This window comes from Phyllobates terribilis, unplaced genomic scaffold (assembly GCF_046119375.1).
Source record: "Phyllobates terribilis strain yellow unplaced genomic scaffold, ASM4611937v1 Scaffold_11__3_contigs__length_659146591, whole genome shotgun sequence".
NCBI classification, from domain to species: Eukaryota; Metazoa; Chordata; class Amphibia; order Anura; family Dendrobatidae; genus Phyllobates; species Phyllobates terribilis.
In genome coordinates, this window is record NW_027362771.1 from 433,803,084 (window position 1) to 433,826,124 (window position 23,041).

The 23,041-nt window shown below is 46.5% G+C and overlaps 1 protein-coding gene across 9 annotated transcripts in view; it reads right to left on the reverse strand.

Annotated features, from left to right (window-relative positions):
- PRC1 (protein regulator of cytokinesis 1) overlaps positions 1-8,857 on the reverse strand; it is a 37,833-nt gene extending 28,976 nt beyond the window's left edge. For 2 of the 9 annotated variants that reach the window (XM_073653201.1, XM_073653202.1), the window contains exon 1: positions 8,617-8,841. In XM_073653201.1, the coding sequence (XP_073509302.1) occupies positions 8,617-8,795 (179 nt within the window). In that variant the 5' untranslated portion in view covers positions 8,796-8,841. Of the gene's footprint in view, positions 1-8,616 lie in introns of all 9 variants that reach the window. The other 7 variants (XM_073653204.1, XM_073653203.1, XM_073653205.1 and 4 more) reach the window with 6 other exon arrangements.
- Positions 8,858-23,041: the final 14,184 nt, after the last annotated feature.

The window sequence follows — 23,041 nt, forward strand, 5'->3', positions numbered from 1 at the left end:
GTCCATGGCGCTCGAAGACAGTTTATACCTTCATCTGAATGAGCCCTTAATTTGTAATTGACTGACTTGGTGGGAGGAGAATAGCTGGTAGATCTCTCCTATACACAACACTGAGGGATTCCTGCAGTAGAGCCGGCTGTCAGTCAGTGCCGGGGTCGTGGTTACAGCCACCGTTCACTGTATACGGAGCAGTGACTGAATCCGCACCGGCCCACCCATATGATTGAAAGCCAAACGCTGTCAGTAGGAATAAAGTTAATTTCCTACCAGTAGCTGGGTTCTCAGTGCAGGCGCAGGGCCGCTTCAAAACACTATTAACCTGCAGATTAACCCCAGATCAGCAGGTTACTAGTGTTTTTTTTTACATGACAAGTTACCTTTAAGAAAAATCTAGGTAACTATTTTTCCATGGGCTACTGGTAATGGTGAAGCTTAGGAATCAGCAATGCTGAGAGGCTGGTGAGACTAAACTGGCTTCCTCTTTCTGCCATATATCTAGTATCTTCACTTGATACTTCAGGTCGAGTGTCAGCTCTCCTGGTCAGTGCTCTCCCTGCCAACACTTCACATCGGTCCTGCTGGAACCTTTATAGCTCTGCTCGTTAGACCTGTATCAGACTATGTTCACATCTGGGTCGGAGCCTCCATCACAAACATTGCTATTTCTCAGGTGAAAACTGAAACGGATGTTCCACTGTATAAATCAAAACAGTCTGTTAGACAGAAGGAGGACGCCTTTGTGTGGAGCAAAAAACAGTTTGTGCATCCTTGAATCATAGAATATTCTGTAGACTCGTGTTTGGATGAAGAATTAATAGTGACCTATTAGTTGCACTATAGTGAAGATCATCATTAATGGAAGGACTGGTACAAGACTGCGCACAATAATCCCACTGTGCACAGAACATGAGCACATGACACTGGAATGTAACAAGCACCCGCTGCTCCACCCTCAGACAGATCCGGTAACACAAGATGACATCACTCCTCATTCTCTGTCTGGAAAGGTTTAGATTCAATTTACACCTGAACCAACCAAACCTCGGGAAGAAGATGTCCAGGCTTCCCTGCGGGTGGTTCTAATGAAAGGTTTTATCAAAGTAATTGTTCGGGGTTCCTCTGCTGACCAAACCATGAAATTGTCTCTGTTCGGAATATTCCACCATTTTATTTTTGTAATACATTGTAAGGTGTCATATGACCATCACTTTCCACCATGTCCTACAGCAGAAGATTTTTTTCAGGTCTATCAATAACTTCTCACATTAGACCTGACAACTTCAATCTGAGAAAAGGAGCATTGTAGATCCCCTTACAATACACCTGATGGCAGGATCATGCAATGTAAGGACACCTTCAGACGGCCATAACCTGCACCAACTTTCTGCTGGAGCAAAGCGAGATCACTAGTGTCAGGAACCTGCCACAGGCCTATAGGAATTATGCCTAAATGGATGTAACCAGAGCAGTGTGTGAAGGGGGCTGGTTGACAGCTAATTTCAATAGCTAGGCCAGCCTCCTTCTAGATTTATACTTGGTAGAGCAGGGACTGGCAGGACGGTAGGAAGGCAACAGAGCATTAAGGCTCAGAGAGCATCAGGACACCAAAGCCATTAGAAATTGATCAGTAGGGTATCTGACTTACTATCGTATTTAACGTTCATTTAGGCCGAATTTGGAAAGGTTGGAAAATCCCTTTAACGCATATTTTACTCACAGTGCCACTGCAGTCATATCAGCAGGTGAATGCTGATTTCTCTGTATGCTTATGGAGTCTTAGACTGCGTGCCCTCTATACGTTTTTCAAGCGTTTTTGCCGCGAAATTTCCGCAGTGAAAACGCTTAAAAAACGCTTGGTAATACGTGCCCCATGGTCCCCAATGATAATCCGCATGTTCTGTGCACATGCTGTGGAAATTTCCGCTGCGGATTATCATTGCGGAAAAATCCGCAGCATGTCCATTAATTTTGCGGAAAAGCGGCGTTATCGCCGCCATTGTATCGCATAATATCCGCATGAGTACATGTACACAAGCAGATATTAAGCGATTCAATGTGCGGATGGTACCTAGGTCTGGAGAAGAGGAGACTCTCCTCCAGACACGGGTACCATAGTACCTGTACTTAAAAAAGAATTAAAATAAAAAAAAAAAAAAAACATTATACTCACCTTCTGATAGCCCGCGGTCTCCTGTACGGTGCATCCGGTGTCTTTGGCGGCTCGCGGTGGTGTAAAATGACCTTCCATGATGTCATTTAGTCTCATGACCTGTCACATGACTAAATGACGTCATGGAAGGTCCTTTTACACCACCGCGAGCCGCCCAAGACACCGGACGCACCGGAGGAGACTGAGGGCCATCGGAAGGCGAGTACAATGTTGTTTTTTTTTGTTTGTTTTTTATTCTTTACCATTTTTAGTCTTTTTTTAACTATTAACTTGGTCACTCTATATAAATCCATGCCGATGCATATCGCTAGGATAACTAATCACTTTCTAATTGGTGGGGGTCTGATTGTTGGGATCTTAAAATGCAGGGGCAAAAGGGTGGAGGTTTCCCGATCAACCGTTGTACATGGAATTGCAGCACAACATTCTAAAGAATTCTGCTATAGGGGAATTAGATGGCTAGTATTATACGAGTTCATTTTTTTTCCTAATTGCTCTTAATTATGTATGTAATGAATAATGGTATTAAGATTCTTACAGATTTCCTTCTTCCCGTTTCCAGTCCTCTTCTGGCCCACATGATTGTTCTGCAGCTTTGCCGGCTCGCACTGTGTGGGTCAGTGCTGCTTTTCCAATGTTAGGTCTGTGAGAACCAAAAGCCGGCTCTGTAGACCCACCTTGAGAAAGCACCACACACAAACCCTGGGTGATCTGGCTAGTTTTTCAGGTTATGTGGCCAGAAGAGGCCTAGTATGAAGCTGGAAACCAGGCAAGACAGCATTAGCATTTTAATACCTTTGCACTACATAAGAAGGAGGGATAAGGGGAACATTTTTTTGCTTAGACATTTTCAATTGAGACCCAACAAGCCCATAACAAAGACCTATAAGGGCGATGTGCCACCATACATACAGCAATGCCATGTGCATGGATCTTTTGCATCTTAGCTCATGGTTTGGAACATAAGGCTGTGTGCCCACGTAGCATTTTTCAAGCGTATATGCTGCGGAATTTCCGCAGCGTAAACGCTTGAAAAACGCATGTATATCCGCACCCCATGGTCCCCAATGGGATTCCGCAAGTTCTATGCACATGCTGCGGATTTTTCCGCAGCGTTTATGCCGCGTTCAAAAATCCGCAGCATGTCATTTAATTTTGCGTTTCCGCAAGCGGAATTGCCTTAGTCCAATGCATAAAAAACGCAAGGCAATTCCGCATGTGGAAAACGCGTGATAAACGCGCGAAAAATGCGCGATAAACGCGTGCGGAATTCCGCATGCGTTTTTCCGGGAGAGGACTTGCATTTATGCAGCAGAAATTTTCTGCTTCATAAATGCAACGTGGGCACATAACCTAAAGGCACGCTTTAGTTACCGGCAACCATAGAAAACATAAAAAAGACTAGACGTAAAATAATGAAAAATAGACCAGATGTACATTCTCAATAACCACCTCGCTTCTTAAGAAATTGTCCAATAAAATTATCCTTATCCCCTAGGCTATGTTCACACAAAGTTTTTGAGGCATTTAAAAATGACTTTTTCAAGCACAAAATGCTTCTTTTTTCCTGAAGCCTGTTTTGTAACCCTTTGATTGGCCAGTGCCTAGCTTGGAGCAGGTTCCCTCCGCTTCAATGAAAACATATGCACTTTATTTTTTTCCCACCAAGCACTTTAAAATAACTCTTTGGGAAAAAGAAAAAAAAAAGCTCAACAAACTCCATATCTGAATGAAAGCAAAGTGGTTGTGCCATAGAAAAGAATAGGAAGAGTTTTCCAACTGTGGCGATCTACTCCAAAGAAAAAAACAAACCTGTGTGAACATAGTCCAATGGTTCATTTGCAAAAATATATGTGTTTTTCAAAATACATCTGAATGAAAAAACAAAAAAACATGCATATGCTGCAGAAACATCCTTGTTTTGGTGTAAGAATAGATTGTCAGTCAGATTTCTGCTACAGATCTGTCACGTGTAAGTGACATCTACGGCTGCCTCCTGGGGAACCTTACTTGGATAAAGCTCAGGCTTTATACACACTTTAAAAAGGGGTGTGCTTGCCACAGGTCATTAAAAAAAAAAAAAAAAAAAAAAAAAACACATCTATGAGTAAGACCTTATTCAGACGTCAGTGATTTTTTTCATAGGTAAAAAACAGACCGTTGTTCAGAGTTTGGTCAGATTTTTGCCACCAATCATTTTCTCGTATGAAAAAAAGTAAATAAATGATAAAGCTTCTATAAATTACAGTGATAATCACAGAAAGTGCACAAATGTCATCTGTGTATTCATCTCAAACAAAATTCACGGTGTGGGATCTCACCCCAGATAAGCCAGTACCTGGGTGTGGCAGCCGCTGAAGAATGGCTAGCTAATGTGTAAGGTGGGCTCTGGGTTTCTGCACCCACCCTGACCACTTGTGCTGTCTCACCAGGGAGGGGGCACATTTACAAACAATGCACAAGGCTGAATACTTTCACAAGGACAGACTCCGCTCTCCCCACTGGTCTACCCAATCATGCACTGCAGATGGATGGATGTCTCAGCACCCAGGGATAGGAAATATAATAATGGCTGCTACTGGAGGTCAGATGATGTCTATCAGGTTACAGAAACCGTTCCTAATAAAACATTATTGTGCTCATATCTCAGAAGCACTTGGCTTCCATAGTAATGCCGGGTTCACATTAGTGTTAGGAGTTCTGTTAATGGGAGATTGTGAGCACAAAATGACTGCTGAAACCAAGCACAGCACCTTGTAGCCCTAATTATGAAAATGGATCTTTAGTGTCCAAACCCGTTGGCGAGTTTACCAGAGATCATTCTTTACTTAGATGTGTTATTGAGGCGCTCGAAGCACCTTGTAACGACCAAACAGATCCGTGCACCTTCCCCCCCATTTGTTTTCCATCTATCTCCACTCTCCTCATTCATTCAGACTGGCAATGTTCACACCGGTCTTGATGATGGGCCGAGCTGAAGTCAGATGCTCCCGATTCATGAAGGGGTGCACGTCTCTACATGATTCTGGGTCATCTGACGAGAGACGTGCTCCACGCTAGAAATTCCACCCCAGTACCTGACTGGAAAGAGGTTTCTGGTGTAGGGAATGTCACAGCTCATCATGAATTAGATGGGCTGTGGCATCCCGCTCCCGCCGTGCCCACACCCTGTACCATCTCAGCGGAGTTGGGAGAACCTGGAGCGAAGATGCCAAAAGTCACTAAATTTTAGGCACAACTACAAGTTGTGTCTAATTTTTGTGACTTAAGAACTTATACACCAGAATTCTGGAGTGAAAGCTTTGATGAATCGGGCCCTAAGGGTAACATTTTTAATGGTGATATGTCCCCTACATAGTGCTGTGCTTGGTTTGAACAGTCATGTTGTGCTGACAGATTCCCTTTAACTGATTAAAAAAAAATTGATCTCTCCCATGATGGACAGATCCAGATGGGCTTTATGGACTATAATGGAGTCCATTTGGTTCCCCTCAGGCTGTCCATCCTTGTAACAGTAAGAAACAGCTGTAAGCTGCACCTTTATTTCTGGCAAAAGTGATGGGAGCTTGTGAAAAGCCTCAAACACACGGTGATCCTAAACAAAGTGCCACCACTTACTGATGGGTAGGCGGCCACCACTTACTGATGGGTAGATACTCATCTGTTCACTGCACATGCTCAGATTGTATTAGCGGAAGGATTAAGAACTGAGCATGTGCAGGCCTTCAGCACAGTTAGTGATGACATCTAAGGCCCAGGTGACATCATAGTGACTCCAGGCATTCTGGTAACATACCCAACACAATGATATGTTATGTTTTACCAGGCTGAGATGAATGACTGTAATAAGGGCATGCTGGGAGGGCTGATTACCTGTGCCAGCACTGTTTACTGGTCCTTAAGCATTAGCAGTATGACATTACTGCACTACATGCAGGGACGCTCACAAGGTCTCCAGGATGCAAAGTACATTAGTGTTAATATTTACCCAGGAGCCAGATTCCTGACCAGTGATAGCCGACCCCTATAGACATGCGGATAACAGCATAGAGGGGTCTCCTCTGTAGGACTCTGCCCTCAGCAGATTCAGGACTCTGGGAAAGCTGGGTGACCGGCCTCTGTGAGCAATGTCTGCAGGGGAAGCCAGGGCACAGCAGGGACTACAATCAGTGCCTCTAGTCTGCAAACAGGGACCATGTTGTAGCTTGGCAACAGATGAGCCCCTCCCCCATAATCCTTCTGTGCAGTGGCATCTTGCCCATATTCCCCTTGTGCTATCTAACCCATGAGAGGGAACCGGGCAGAAGGGGGCTGGGCAGGAAGGGGCACAGGCCAGAAGGGGGCTGGGCAGGAGGGGGCACAGGCCAGAAGGGGGCACAGGACTTCCTTCTGGCCTGTGCCCCCTCCTGCCCAGTCCCCCTTCTGGCCTGTGCCCCCTCCTGCCCAGTCCCCCTTCTGGCCTGTGCCCCCTCCTGCCCAGTCCCCCTTCTGGCCTGTGCCCCCTCCTGCCCAGTCCCCCTTCTGGCCTGTGCCCCCTCCTGCCCAGTCCCCCTTCTGGCCTGTGCCCCCTCCTGCCCAGTCCCCCTTCTGGCCTGTGCCCCCTCCTGCCCAGTCCCCCTTCTGGCCTGTGCCCTCCTGCCCAGTCCCCCTTCTGGCCTGTGCCCTCCTGCCCAGTCCCCCTTCTGGCCTGTGCCCTCCTGCCCAGTCCCCCTTCTGGCCTGTGCCCTCCTGCCCAGTCCCCCTTCTGGCCTGTGCCCTCCTGCCCAGTCCTCCTTCTGGCCTGTGCCCTCCTGCCCAGTCCTCCTTCTGGCCTGTGCCCTCCTGCCCAGTCCCCCTTCTGGCCTGTGCCCTCCTGCCCAGTCCCCCTTCTGGCCTGTGCCCTCCTGCCCAGTCCCCCTTCTGGCCTGTGCCCTCCTGCCCAGTCCCCCTTCTGGCCTGTGCCCTCCTGCCCAGTCCCCCTTCTGGCCTGTGCCCTCCTGCCCAGTCCCCCTTCTGGCCTGTGCCCTCCTGCCCAGTCCCCCTTCTGGCCTGTGCCCTCCTGCCCAGTCCTCCTTCTGGCCTGTGCCCTCCTGCCCAGTCCCCCTTCTGGCCTGTGCCCTCCTGCCCAGTCCCCCTTCTGGCCTGTGCCCTCCTGCCCAGTCCCCCTTCTGGCCTGTACCCTCCTGCCCAGTCCTCCTTCTGTCCTGTGCCCTCCTGCCCAGTCCCCCTTCTGGCCTGTGCCCTCCTGCCCAGTCCTCCTTCTGGCCTGTGCCCTCCTGCCCAGTCCCCCTTCTGGCCTGTGCCCTCCTGCCCAGTCCCCCTTCTGGCCTGTGCCCTCCTGCCCAGTCCCCCTTCTGGCCTGTGCCCTCCTGCCCAGTCCCCCTTCTGGCCTGTGCCCTCCTGCCCAGTCCCCCTTCTGGCCTGTGCCCTCCTGCCCAGTCCCCCTTCTGGCCTGTGCCCTCCTGCCCAGTCCCCCTTCTGGCCTGTGCCCTCCTGCCCAGTCCCCCTTCTGGCCTGTGCCCTCCTGCCCAGTCCTCCTTCTGGCCTGTGCCCTCCTGCCCAGTCCTCCTTCTGGCCTGTGCCCTCCTGCCCAGTCCCCCTTCTGGCCTGTGACCTCCTGCCCAGTCCTCCTTCTGGCCTGTGACCTCCTGCCCAGTACCCCTTCTGGCCTGTGACCTCCTGCCCAGTCCCCCTTCTGGCCTGCGCCCTCCTGCCCAGTCCTCCTGCCCAGTCCCCCTTCTGGCCTGTGCCCTCCTGCCCAGTCCTCCTGCCCAGTCCCCCTTCTGGCCTGTGCCCTCCTGCCCAGTCCTCCTTCTGTCCTGCGCCCTCCTGCCCAGTCCTCCTGCCCAGTCCCCCTTCTGGCCTGTGCCCTCCTGCCCAGTCCTCCTTCTGTCCTGCGCCCCCCTGCCCAGTCCTCCTGCCCAGTCCCCCTTCTGGCCTGTGCCCTCCTGCCCAGTCCCCCTTCTGGCCTGCGCCCTCCTGCCCAGTCCTCCTTCTGTCCTGTGCCCTCTCCTGGGTGTGGACTCCCGGCTTCATTAGCACAGAATGCAACCTCCTTGTATTACAATCGCCTCTTTATGTCCCGGTTTCGGGGGAGGGTCCTAGAGCCCACAGCACACACCCTGCACCAGGAGGCTGATGACCCGTGCTGGGACTTGTGGTTCCCCATCAGTTCACATGCACAATAATATTGACCTGCAGAGGTTAGTACCCAGGAGGTGCCAGGCCGGTAGTATGATCGCACCTTGCCAGCAGGCAGGAGGCACAGAGCCCGCTGCCACCATCACAGGTGTCGGTGATACATGACGGGCCCATGCCCCCCACCTGCACTGTGCCCCCCGCACTCACTACAGCAGGCACCGGCCTCCGCACACGTACTATGGGTCTGGCAGATCATACAGGCAGATGAGGGTTGACCGGCCGGCACCCCGCTGGTTAAATCCGTTAATGAGCTAATTAGCGCTCACCTTCTCCTCATGGCGGCGCTCCGCTCCTGCACTGGCTCCGCTCCCGCACTGCGCTGTATACGAGGCTCAGCCGCTTCTGACACAACCGTTTCCAAACCTCGATCACACTCGCAGTAACTTTTCAAATTTGCCTCGAGAACGCAGCTCTCCGCGTTGTGATTGGTGGATAACGATGACATCACAGGTTCCCAAGGTAACGGCTGGAATGACAGCTACAAAGCTCCACGCCTCAGCCAGGAATGAGAGACTGCGCATGCGTCACAGGGCGGGTGGGCATTCAAAACCCCAGTCTGTATCCTGGTATTATAAGCCAGTATGACTGGACTGAGCGACGTGTGTGCAGTGTGCAGTGTGCAGCCGCTGCCAGGTGGGCTGAGCCTGGATGTATGGGGGGCTCCTGCCGAGTCCTGACTGCAGCCCCTCCAGTACAGCCCGCGCACTAGTGAGGACGCTGGAATGTATGGGCTATAGGCGGTGTATACCAGTGACGCCATCAGAATGTGTGGACCTGCTAGGTCCTGACTGCAGCCCATACAGTCTATCCCATTCTGTCCTGATTCCTCCTGAATGGATGCAATGATTGATAGTTCTGCCCTCCAATTTGGGATGGGACGTGCTGAGCTGTCATTATGGTGATGGACAGCTCCACCGTCCAATCGGATGCTGGGGTGTGCTGAGCTGTCAGTGTCTGGAGTGACAGTCTAGCTGTCCAATCAGGGCCAGGGTGTGTCGGGGCTTCATCCATGTGTCTTTTGTGCACAGTAATTTCCTGGCTATTTAACCAACTCTCTGCCTCTGATTGCTGCTAATTGTAGCTTTGCTCAAGAGGTCTGTGTTTGCTTTGTGCTCCTTGTCCAGGTGTCTGATCTTTGCTGGTTGACCTAGGATTTATCTTGACCATCCGTTTACCTAGCCATTTTGTTATTAGCTCCCCTCTTCTTGGAATATGACCTTGGACAGTTTCCTGACTACACTTTTGAACCCCCCCCCCCTCTGTCTATCATATACTCTCTTGGCTTTTCACCTTGGACCTCTTAACTACCGAGCCTCAGTAGTGACTAGTGTCACATTACAATTGGTCTTTTTGTCCCCCACCATTATGGATCCTATTGGTACACTGTGTGATCAGGTGATGACTTTTACCCAGGTGGGTCAGAATCTGGCCATGGAGCACCAGACACTTGAAACTGCAGATGCAGGGTCAGTTTTCTAGCGTGATTGATGCTTCCATGACCCCTCTGCTGCCCGCAGTAGCTTTGACACCTGTATCTTCTGATGTGCAGTTAGTTTCTCTCGAACCAGTAATGGCCTTCCCTGATAAATGTTCAGGGGAGAAAAAACAGTTTAGGGTGTTCAGGGAGAGCTGTAGGCTATATCCTACCTTGCAACCCCCGGTCATCATGGAATGAGTCCCAGCTGGTGGGAATAATCATGCCATTGCTGCAAGGGGGTCCTCAAACTTGGGCATTTTCTTTGTCTCCCCCCACCCAACCCCAGAACAGTAATGTTGACTTTCCCTTTTTTTTTTTTTTTTTACGCCTTAGGCTTAATCTGCACCTGACGGAGTCCAGGTTGCAGAGGCAAAAGTCAAGATCCTGACATGGGGGCCGCACCTCTGAGGATTATAGTACTGATTCATCTCTCTAGTGTCAGTTTTGCAAAGGCCTTTCTGAAACGTTTAAGGATGCTCTGCATACTCCACCCTGTTCCTTGAGGGAAGCCATGACTCAGGTCATTTGATTGGATCGCAGAATACGGAAGAGGCGTAATGAGCGACAGGAGGTTTCGGTCATTTTCCCCGAATCTGTCCACCTATCAGAGATAGAACCGATGAAAGATGGAGCTGCCAGCTCTTGGACTGTCGAGGGATGTCTGCGTGATCTCACTCTGCTTCTACTGTGGTCAAGTTGGGTATCTTCTAAAGGACTGCTCGATACGCACTCAAGCAAGCAGACGTTTTCCCCACTACCTTAGTCTGGGTGATTTGTTGTCACCCAGACTTCGAGGTACTTTTTTTATTCCTCAGATAAAGTACTGCTGAATATGGAACTACTTTTCCAGAACCAGTCATCAGCGGTAGCTCATTGTTTGTGGGTCTGATACCATCTTCATCGATTCAAGACTGGTCCTGAGATTAGGACTAGGGACAGTTAGGTTGTAAAGTCATATTGAAATTGTTTCCAATGGCAGGACACTGTTAATCCAGAACTTTGCCCAGCTGATAACAGTGGAATTCATACTTTAAGTGGAAACACTTCACTCTGAGTGAACCTCCTGTTATGTTTTGGACACTTTACCTGCTAGGTTGGTATTGGAATTTCCATGGCTGCGTATTCACAATCTGGTTATTGATTTGGTGTCAGAAGGATATTGTTAAGTGGAGCCCCAACTGTCATAAGAAATGTCTTGGTTCTGTACAAATATGCTCTTCAAGTCTGGAGGGTCTGGTGGGGTATCTGAAAGACTTCGGAGATGTGCTCTCAGAAAAAGAGGCAGAGATTACCTTCCCATCATCCTTATGACTGCGCTATTAATTTTATTCCTAATGCCAAATTGTCATAAGCTCGTCTGTATAATTATTTTGGGTCCTGAATGTACCGCCATGAAAGAATATGTGAACAAAAGTTTACGGAAGGGTCATATCCGTCCTTTCCTGTAGCTGTTGTGTTTAAAAATAAGTGGGGGAGAGGAGTCTCCGTTATTTGATTTCTGCAAGTTAAACATTTACGGTTAGATGCCTACCCACTTCCACTCATTCCTGACATATATAATCAGCTTACTGGGGCTAGATCTTAGAGGGGCTTATAATTTGATATGCATTTGGAAGGGTGATGAGCGGAAGACGTTAACGTCTGAGGGTCTACTTAAACTTTTGTCATGCCTTTTGAAAAAAAAACAAAAAATTAACTGGGATAAAAATTGCGCATGTAAGTGCATGTTCACACCTGGCCACTGAACAAAAAAAAACAAAGCTAGAAGCTTAATAAGCAAATACCCAGCAACAGTGCATGAAAATATAGGATACTTGGTTAACATAATTTTGATCAAAATAATGCAAAATCCACCCCACCACGTCATGGTGACCGTATTAGGAACAGTGATAACTCTAATATTTAAAACTGCTGTTTGTCAAGTGACATGTAGATAAGGGCTGAAAAAAGACCTAAGGTAAAAGAAGTTGTCCACTACTTTGACATTGACGCCCTTAATAAGAATCCAGTTTGGGGGAAAAAAAAACTAAATAAATTAGAACATAGTCAAGGAATACCACAATAAACCTTTCAATACAAATCCAAAAAGATTTCATTAAGGTTTGAAAAACTGCTGGCGCATTGGTTAAAGGGGTTGTCCACTACTTTGACATTGATACCTTATCCGTAGGTGCCTGGCCGTCCATCTGTAGTGCCGCCGCGGGGTACTGCACATCCTCCTCCCATTCAGTTGAATGGGAGGCGGATGTGCAGTTACGAGCGGCGGCCACTACAACTTGACGTCCAGTCAGATCATAAAAACCCCAAGAGAGGCCAGATGGTCCTTATTTTTATTTTATTTTTTTATATCGTGTTCAGGGTCCAAGAATGTGAGGGCTGATCCCTTATCAATCAACCTTAATTCTGTTTCTCCACCAGAACCTCCATCCTCCAATCTTCCTCAGGGTATTGTACTGTAGTTTCTATGGTATCCTCCAAATTTATTTTTTACTCGCATAGCGCCATTAATTCAACAGCGTTTTACAAAAATTAATGGCACTGTCCCCATTGGGACTCACAATCTAGATTCCTTATCAGTATGTCTTTGGAGTGTGGGAGGAAACTGGAGAACCTGGAGGAATCCCACGCAAACATGGGGAGAACATACAAACTCCTTGAAGGGGAGATCTGTAGAGTCCAGTCATTGGCCCCTTCCACTACTCCAAGGTCCAAATTATTTGTGCCTGTGCACTTTAAGATTACGTCTGTTGCAGGAGTTTCATGATTCTGTCTTGAGTGGTCATCCTGGGGTCACAGCTACGCAGAAAATCATTGCTAGACTCTTCTGGTGGCCATCTATGATTTAATGATATTAAGGATTTTGTATCTGCTTGTGAGGTTTGTGCACATGCTAAAGTCGGTCATAACTGGCAAGGGAATTGGCTCCATTGGCAATTCCAGAAAGACCGTAGAATTTTTTATTTACTTTTTTTTTCTATGGATTTCATCACTGATTTGCCTTTCTCTGGAGAAAAAAACTGTCATTTGGGTGCTTAACATTCAGTAAACAGGCTCATTTTGTTCCTTTTATCAGGGTTACCAAATTCTGAAACCCTTTCCAGGTTATCAATCATGTGGTGAGATAGCATGGAATCCCTCTGAACATTGTATCTGATAGTGGGGTGCACTTTTGTCCAAATTCTGGAGAGTTTTTTGTAAGAAATTGAACATTGGTTTGTCCTTGTTGTCTGACAGTTGATTTCAGAGTGGTAAGCAGATGAAAATGACAAATCAATCATTGGAACAAACTTTTAAGGTGTTTCGTTGTGGCTCAGCAGGAGAACTGGTCCTCAGTTTTTACCTCTTTTTACCTCCTAATTTATTGGCCCATATGAAATTCTGAAGGCAATTAACCCAGTTGCCTCTTTAGATGAAAGCTTCCTCCCTAACTTTGTATTCTGAATTTTTTTCACAAGTCCCTGTTGGAAGAACTTTATCCTTTTTATTGTCTCTGCCTCCTCCAGTTTCTGTTGATGGAGGGTTAGAGTACGAGGTACATAGGATTGTGGATTCTTGGAGGGTCCGAAATCCCTCCAATATATTGTTCATTGGAGGGGATATGGACCTGAAGAGGGGGGGGGGGATCCTGGGTCCCAGGAATCATAGGTTTCTTTGGAAACTTGGCTGTCCGGCCTCCCCCCACCAGAAGTGGGGTACTGTCACGATTCCTCCTATTTGAGTGTCTGGATGCAGTTAATGACAGTTCTGCCTTCCAATGTAGGAATGGGATGTGCTGAGCTGTCAGTATGGTGATGGACAGCTTAGCTTTCCAACTGGATGCTGGGGCGTGCTGAGCTGTCAGTGTCTGGAGTGACAGTCTAGCTGTCCAATCAGGACTAGGATCTGCTGGGGCTTCATACATGTTTCTCTTGTGCACAGTAATTACCTGGCTGTTTAACCAGCTCTCTGCCTTTTTGATTTCTGCCAATTGTAGCTTTGCTCTTGAGGTGCCTGATTGGACTGTGCTCCTTGTCTGGTATTTTGATCTTTGCTGGTCAACCTGGGATTTGTCTTGACATCTGTTTGCCTAGCCATTTTGTCGTGATCCGCTCCCTTGGAATATTGACCTCGGACTGTTCGTCTTACCCCTCTGTCGTACTCTCTTGGCTTTTGACCTCAGACCTCTTGACTACCCAGCCTTACAGCTTATCTGTGAGTAGTAACTAGCATCACGTATTCACTAGTGAAGAAATCAGAATGTATGAGCTCCTAGTAGGCTGTGCCCACAGACCATGCAATCTAGCTAGGTTAGTAATTAAGAGCCTTGATAATATATCGGCTCTTAGGAGGTCCTCCCTGCAGCTATACTACTTATTTTACTATTTAAAATTTATGGTCCATATAGAGTGAAAAAGAAAACTGAATGCTACCTAGTGGGGAAAATAAGTATTTGATACACTGCCAAAGTTTTCCCACCTACAAAGTATGGAGAGGTCTGTCATTTTTATTGTAGGTACTCTTCACCTGTGAGACAGAATCTTACAATGTGATTTTCTGGATATTATTTTTTTTATTTTATGATCTTTACATAATTACTTTGCATTTTATTGCATAAAATAAGTATGTTACAATGGAAAAACAGAACTTTAATATTTGGTACAGAAACCTTTGTTTGCAATTAGAGGTCAGATGTTTCTGGTAGTTCTTGACTAAGTTTGCACACACTGCAGCAGGGATTTTGTCCTTCTACCTACTGATCTTTCAAGTTTTGGGGCGGTCACTGGGCAACATTGAATTTTGGCTCCTTCCAAAGACTTTCTATTGGGTTCAGGTCTGGAGACTGGCTAGGCCACTCCAGGACCTTGAAATGCTTCTTACGGAGCCATTCCTTAGTTGCCCTGGCTGTGTGTTTCGGGTCATTGTCATGCTGGAAGACCCAGCCACGACCCATCTTCAATGCGCTTACTGAGGGAAGGAGGTTGTTGGCCAAAATCTTCGATATGACCCCATCCATCTGTGACGCCTCTTGTCGGAAGCCCTTTTCGTTACCCTGGGAGATGGGGGACTCGGAGTCGGGTCCTTAAGATGGAGAGATGGGGTGCAGCCGTGGCCCAGACCCGCTCCGTGCTCAGGGCCGTCACAATTTAAAAAGGATGGTACGGGCTTATCCGGGTTGAGTGGCTGGTTACGACTACGCCACTTGTGGCACCTGGTGAGAGGCCACCAGCGCCGCTACAGTCCGCTGAGGCATGGTGGTATGGCGGCCGTCATTGTTACTACTCCCCACAGGCGGAGCAAGGCCTCAGGGCAGAGAGACAGGACGGCGGGGGTAGTAGTCTAGAAAGTCTGTGTCGTGCGGTGTAGCGCCGATTAAAGAAAGTCCGGAGGCCATAGGGGTGAACTTCCAAGGCTTTACTCTCATAAGAGATGGCAGAAGGAAGGCGACTCCCTGCTCCTCACGGAGTTCTGCGGCCACCAGGGACGGGGGTCCGACAACCTCCGAATAAATCCAGCGTTAGATCAGGACCCTGCACCAGAGTGTTCCTAGACTTCAGACCGGGTCCTTTCCCGTCTGTGTGTGTGTGTGTGGATAGGCCGGGTCTCCCTCTGAACTCCTCTCAGAAAAAGGGCACGGGTGGCAGCTCCGCTCCTTCCAATACCCGGTGGGATCCTCAGGGCCTACCGGGCTTTCCCGACCAGGACGTAGAGTAGCAAGGTCAGGGGCCGGTACCCCTCTTGCAGCCGGACTCCCTCTGAATATATCAGGTTGGCGAGGACAGGTGGCGTATACCGCTCTGTCTGCATCCTCCCTGGGATCCATTTGCGATGGAGCTACACTCCTAAGCTCCGGGCCTTCTTGGTCATGGTCCTTGACCGGGTTGAGACATTCCTTGTCTACAACCTGCCCCTCGACCCTAGGTACGAGGGCTGTGTCTCCATCCGCTGCAGGTCCTCACAGGATCCACGCTCAGGGTGGGAGATCACAGTAATTCACAGTTCAAAGATGGTCAAAAGAACTAGGCTACAAGGACCCAGAACCAACATGGCTTTTTATTAAATATGAAATTTAAGGTGTCACTAAAATGTGTCTTCCACCCTCACCCACTAAATGGTTCCCCAGTCTCCCTGTAACCAGGAGGGTAGCACATAGTGCATTCTAGCCCCCTCTGGTGGAGAAGTGTGGAGGTTGGGTCCTAACCATCACACTGTTCTTACCTCAGAGGAGGAACTCCACACTCCATTAGAGAAGTGCAGCATACCTGTGGCGGTCAAACCCTCATGGGTGCCACACATCCTCCCTTCAATACGGTGCAGTCTTCCTGTCCCCTTTGCAGAAAAGCACCCCCCTAAGTTAAGCATGATGCTTCACGATTGGGGCAAACACGGCGAGTTCTATTTTGGTCTCCTCTGACCATGACCTTCTCCCATGGCTCCTCCTGGTTCATCCAGATGGTCATTGGCAAATTTCAAAGGAGCCTGGACATGTGCCAGCGTGAGCAGGGGAACCTTGTGTGCCCGGCAGGATTTTAATCCATGGCGGGGTAGTGTGTTACTAACGGTAACATTTGAGACTGGTCCCAGCTCTTCACATCATTGACCAGGTCCTCCCATGTAGTTCTTGACTGATTCCTGACCTTTCTCAGTATCATCCTTGCCCCAGGAGGCAAGATCCTGCATGGAGCCCCAGCACGAGCAAGATTGACAGTTATCTTGTGTTTCTTCCATTTTGTTATAATTGTGCCAACAGTTGCCTTCTCCCCAAGCTGCTTGCCTATTGTCGTGTAGCCCTTTCCAGCCTTGTGCAGGTCTACAATTTTTTGTCTCTGGTGTCCTTAGGCTGTGTGCCCACTATGCGTTTTTTTTTTTTTTAAGCGTTTCCGCAGTGGCAATTCATCTGCAGAAACGCATAAACACTTGGTAGAAGGTCTGCAATGTTCCCCAATGATAATCCGCATGTGCTGTGCACATGCTGCGGAAATTTCCGCTGCGGATTATCATTGTGGAAAAATCTGCAGCACTACCAATTATTTTGCGGAATCGTGGCGTTTTTGCTGCCATTGACTCGCATTGGACCCGATAATATCCGCATCACTACATGTGCGCATGCGGTACCATAGCACGTGTTAAAATAAAAAAATAAAATATATATATATATATATATATATATATATATATATATATATATATATATATATATATATATATATATATATATATATATATATATATATATATATATATATATATATATCTCCTTCTGATAGCCCCGTGGTCTTCATAGCGATCTGTCCGGTGTCCCCTGCAGCTCGCGATGGTCTAAAAGGACCAAAAGCGGACAAAAATTAGGAGGAAATGCAATGCCCGTTATAAGAGTCGTGGAGGTTAGAGGTAATTAAAAACAACATTTCAATGCCCCTTGGAAGAGCTGAGGAGTTCAGAGTGGTTTAAAAAGACGGTTTTAATGCCCCTTGGAAGAGTGGTGGAGGTCACAGTAGCTTAACAAGATGGTTTTAATGCCCCTTGGAAAAGTGGTGGAGGTCCCAGTAGCTTAAAAAGACGGTATTAATGCCCCTTGGAAGAGTGGTGGAGGTTGCAGTGGAATAAAAATAGTCATGTGGCTGGGGACACTGGACGGATTGGATAAGGACACCGGGGGGCCATCAGAAGGTAAGTATAATATTTATTTGTTATTTTTACTATTCTTTTACGGTCACACTATATAAATCCATGCCGGTTTATAGTGTGACCAAGTTGTCAAGCACTTTCCAAGTGATGCTAAAATTGCTTGCAAAGCGCTTGTCAACCCGCATGCGGAAATGCATGTGAAGAACGCTTCACTTGTCCCTGGCAGGAAAAACGCATGTACAATCCGCATGTGTTTTTTCTGCCAGGGAGATGCAGAAAAGCTCAGGAAAAATCCGGAGCATTTCTGCATCGTGGGCACATAGCTTAAGAGATTTTTTCATCTTATAAAATTACTAAAAAAAAAAAAAAAAAAAAAAAAAAATGAAAAGCACTGGATAATGGAAAAATTATTTCTAATGCGTTTATTTTTAAATAATCATCGCAAATCAGCAAATAACATGGACATATTTGGTGTCCCTGTAATCGTAACGACCAGCAGAACACAGTGATCAGATTATTTACAGGGATCGGTAAATGACATAAATTATGCCTTTTTTTTTTTTTTTTTTTTTTTTTTTTTTTACATTTTTCTCTTAAATCCATAAATGCAATAAAAAGGTAATGCTGAGGGCGTAAATGCTGCATTCTTTCTGCAGTTGTCTGCTCTACACGACGCATTAACAATCTTCTCTGATTATTGGTGTTTGCTGCGTTTCTTTTATGCATTTTCCCGCTTATTTGATGCGATTTTGGGGAAGATAGGAAGCAGAGTTTTGAACGGTCTTCTTCAGTAAGAATGTAAAATAAAATACTGGTATAGAAACCTATATAGCATGTATAACTAAAGACAATTTGAACCAGTTTATATACCATTGAATCATTAAAGGAGTTGTCCAGTACTTTTTATTATCCCCTCAATGTATTGCCACGGGTCCCCTAAGGGTTTTTGTACATGCCTTCTGTTGCATCATGTGACCCCCTGGCTGCAGCCGGCTCTGACCTCCGCTGATGTCACGTCATGGTTCCGGATGCAGCCAGGGGTCTCTTCTGCTTTTCAAGGTGGCTGCTGGGTGGTGGGTGGGGTTATTCCCCTGCTTCACACCCGGCATCCATCGTGCACTCCCTCTCCCCATTCATTGGGAAAGCACGCGGTGGATGCTGGGTGTGACGTGGGAGGTAACCCCGCCCACAACCCAGCATCCATCCCAGGGACCCCAGCGCTAAGTCACACCTCACTTGACGTGACATGACTGGCGTGTCGCATGATGCCTGTGAGCGGCCCGTGGTAGCGCCGCTCACAGGCAGTAATGGCAACGTAAGGTTATTACAAAAACCCTCACGGGCCCTGGGGGGATACATTTGAGGGGGGTAATAAAAATAGTGAATAACTTCTTTTAAGTAATGAAACTAGTGAATTACAAAACAGTCATTTAATGATCTAAAAGGAGTAAAAGACACACAAGACTTAGTGGATAGGGTAGGGGAAGGTAAGATTGACAGGGTGAGGGGAGGATTTATTGAGTTTGAGGGTTAATAGTTAAATATTCAAGGTAGTCCAAAAAGTATCCCAAGGTGACCAGATTAAGTTGATGATTTTATTTTTTTTTTTCATTCATGGCATAACGATATTTATAATTTCTAATATCTTTAATTCTCAGGTAGAGATCCAATAGAGATGGGGGGGAGGGGATGTTTGCTTCCAGTGTGCTGCTATTAAAGGGAATCTGTCACCCCCTGGCACTCATCAGACCTCTAATACGGGCATACAGGTTATAGAAATGTGAATCAATACCTACCTGTATGCCTCATATTAGAGATCTGATTGCTTTAAAAATGCCTTTTATAAAATCATTTTACCTATGCTTGCCGTCCGGGGGACACCAAGAAATCCCCGCCTACTTAACGAATTCCAATATATGGCCAGATCCTGCGTAATTTACCTGGTACGCAAGGCGCTCTTCCGGCAGTCTGTGTATCCTTGTGGAGCAGGGATCTTTTGCGCAGGCGCCGGGAAGGCAGAGTGACTCGCCGGCGCCTGCACAGAAGATCCCTGCTCCACAAGGATACACAGACTGACGGAATTACCGCGCCTTGTGTACCAGGTAAATTGCGCAGGATCTGGCCGTGAACTGTTCGTCACAAGGCCCTGTGACATGCAGGGGAGAGAGTGGAATATTGAAATTAAGTAGGTGGGGATTTCCTGGACGCCGAGCATAGGTAACATGATTTTATAAAAGGCATTTTCAAAGCAACTAGACCTCCTAATATGAGGCATACAGGTAGGTATAGATTCACATTTCTATAACCTGTATGCCCATATTAGAGGTCTGATAAGTCCCAGGGGGTGACAGATTCCCTTTAAATATTCAACAGCTTTCAATACAATTAGAATTAATTTGACTTTTTTTTTTTTTTCTTAACCTTTGAAAATATGTTGAGCAAAAAAATCTGAGGTTCTAGTGGTAGTCAGTCCAAAAATTTGATTAATTACAGATTGAACATTGGTCCAAAAGGGGGTAATAAGGGGGCAGTCCCAGAAAACATGAAAAGTAGTACCTCTATCCGAACTACATCTCCAACATAGTGGAGAAATAGTTGAATCCATTTTATTTGGCTGTTCCGGAGTATGATACCAGAAATGCAGTATCTTGTATTGATTTTCTTTGTATGCAATACAGGATGCTGTAGTATTAGCTCTGGACCATACAAGCCTCCATTCCTCATCCTCCAAAGATCTTCCAAGAAAGTTTTCCCACTTCAACATGTATAGTTGTCTAACTAGAAGATCATCATTGGGTTTCTGTAAAATGCTATACAGTAGATATCAGAGATCAGTCCCTTTGTTGAAGGACCCACTGTACAGTCATGGCCAAAAGTCTTGAGAATGAGACAAATAGTCATTTTTCCAAAGTTTACTGCTTCATTTTTTGTAATGGCAATTTGCATATACTCCTGAATGTCAAAGAGTGATCAGCTTAACAGCAATTACTGCACTTGCAAAGTCAATATTTGCCCAGAAAATGAACTTTAACCCCCAAAACACATTTCAACATCATTGCAGTCCTGCTTCAAAAGGAGCAGCTAATATCGTTTTAGTGATTGATCCATTAACACAGGTGTGGGTGTTGATGAGGACAGGGCTGGCGATCAATCAGTCATGATTAAGTAAGAATTACATCACTGGACACTTTAAAAGGAGGCTGGTTCTTGGTATCATTGTTTCTCTTCAGTTAACCATGGTTATCTCTAAAGAAACACGTGCAGCCATCATTGCACTGCACAAAAATGGTCTAACAGGGAAGAGTATCGCAGCTACAAAGATTGCACCTCAGTCAACAATCTATCGCATCATCAAGAACTTCAAGGAGAGAGCTTCCATTGTTGTCAAAAAGGCTCCAGGGCGCCCAAGAAAGACCAGCAAGCGCCAGGACCGTATCTTAAAACTGTTTCAGCTGTGGGATCGGACTACCAGCAGTGCCGAGCTTGCTCAGGAATGGCAGCAGGCTGGTGTGAGTGCTTCTGCACGCACTGTGAGGCGGAGACTCTTTGAGCAAGGGCTGGTTTCAAGGAGGGCAGCAAAGAAGCCACTTCTCTCCAGAAAAAACATCAGGGACCGACTGATATTCTGCAAAAGGTACAGGGAGTGGACTGCTGAGGACTGGGGTAAAGTCATTTTCTCTGATGAATCCCCTTTTCGATTGTTTGGGACATCTGGAAAACAGCTTATTCGGAGAAGAAGAGGTGAGCGCTACCACCAGTCTTGTCTCATGCCAACTGTAAAGCATCTTGAAACCATTCATGTGTGGGGTTGCTTCTCAGCCAAGGGAATCGGCTCACTCACAGTCTTGCCTAAAAACACAGCCATGAATAAAGAATGGTACCAGAATGTCCTCCAAGAGCAACTTCTCCCAACCGTCCAAGAGCAGTTTGGCGCCCAACAATGCCTTTTCCAGCATGATGGAGCACCTTGCCATAAAGCAAAGGTGATAACTAAATGGCTCATGGAACAAAACATAGAGATTTTGGGTCCATGGCCTGGAAACTCCCCAGATCTTAATCCCATTGAGAACTTGTGGTCAATCATCAAGAGACGGGTGGACAAACAAAAACCAACAAATTCTGGCAAAATGCAAGCATTGATTATGCAAGAATGGACTGCTATCAGTCAGGATTTGGTCCAAAAGTTGATTGAGAGCATGCCAGGGAGAAGTACAGAGGTCTTGAAGAAGGGGCAACACTGCAAATATTGACTTGCTGCATTAACTCATTCTAACTGTCAATATAACCTATTGGTACTCATAATATGATTGCAATTATATTTATGTATGTGATATAAACATCAGACAAACACTAATAAAAACCAGAGGCCAGCAGATCATGTGAAAATATAATTTTGGTGTCATTCTCAAAACTTTTGTCCATGACTGTACATAAACGTTCAAAGGGAACGGAGACCTGCAGGGAGCAAAACAAAGGCAAAATAATTCATTTTAATTGGAATAGAGACAGGTTGTGTATAGAAAATGTAGACTTAATAGGAATAAGTCTCGGGCTCTTCTCCTCAGTCTTGATGCAGAAAAGGCTTTTGACCGCCTTAATTGGCCCTTTATGTTTGATACAGTGAAGACTTTTGGGATATCAGGTGCTTTTCTAACAGCACTAAAGGCCCTCTATTCTTCTCCCATGGCGTCCATTAAACTTCCAAATTGTGTATCACCCAGTTTCTCTATAGCAAATGGCACAAGGCAAGGCTGTCCTTTTATCCCCGCTCTTGTTTGCCATGTGTATCGAGCCTCTAGCGGCAGCAATAAGAGTTAATCCTGACATATCGGGGGTAGAGGTAAGTGGTAAAGTATTTAAAATTTCCCTATTTGCAGACTGTGCTACTGACCCTTACGAATCTGCATATCACCCTCCCTAATCTTAAAGTGACACTTTGGGAATATGGCATGATCTCAGGATATAAGATTAATTCTAAAAAAACAGAGGCACTTCCACTAAACCTTCCCCATGAAGAATTAGATCATCTTAAGCTGAATTACAAATTCCGGTGGAAGTCAGAGAGTATCAAATATCTGGGCATTAACATAACGTCAGACTATGGGACCCTGTTTGCTCATAATTTTCCGCCCCTTTTTAATGAATCAAGGGTCTTATGGTCAAGTGGGCCAATCTTCATATCTCATTTTTGGGGCGGATATCGGCGGTGAAAATGTCCCTTATTCCTAAACTCAACTACTATTTTGAAACTCTACCAGTTGGGGTTCCTATGGGGGAGTTGAGGGCTCTCCAATCATGTATAGTTTATATGGAATAATGGGAGGCATAGAATCTCCAAGCAAGTACTGATCTCGGGGAGCGAGCAGGGGGGGTTATCGGTCCAGGATGTGGTAAAATACTATTGGGCGGCTCACTTGAGAAGGATTCCTTCGTGGTCATCCCTTTGGGCATATAATAAGTGGACAGAAATTGAAAAATTATGGATAGCCCCAGTTCATCCGAATTCACTACTGTGGTCTGAGAAATCTGTTAAACTCCAAACCACTTTACTGGACCCTATGCAATTCACTAGAGACATATGGGACACCTGTAGGAGGAGATTTCCTCTT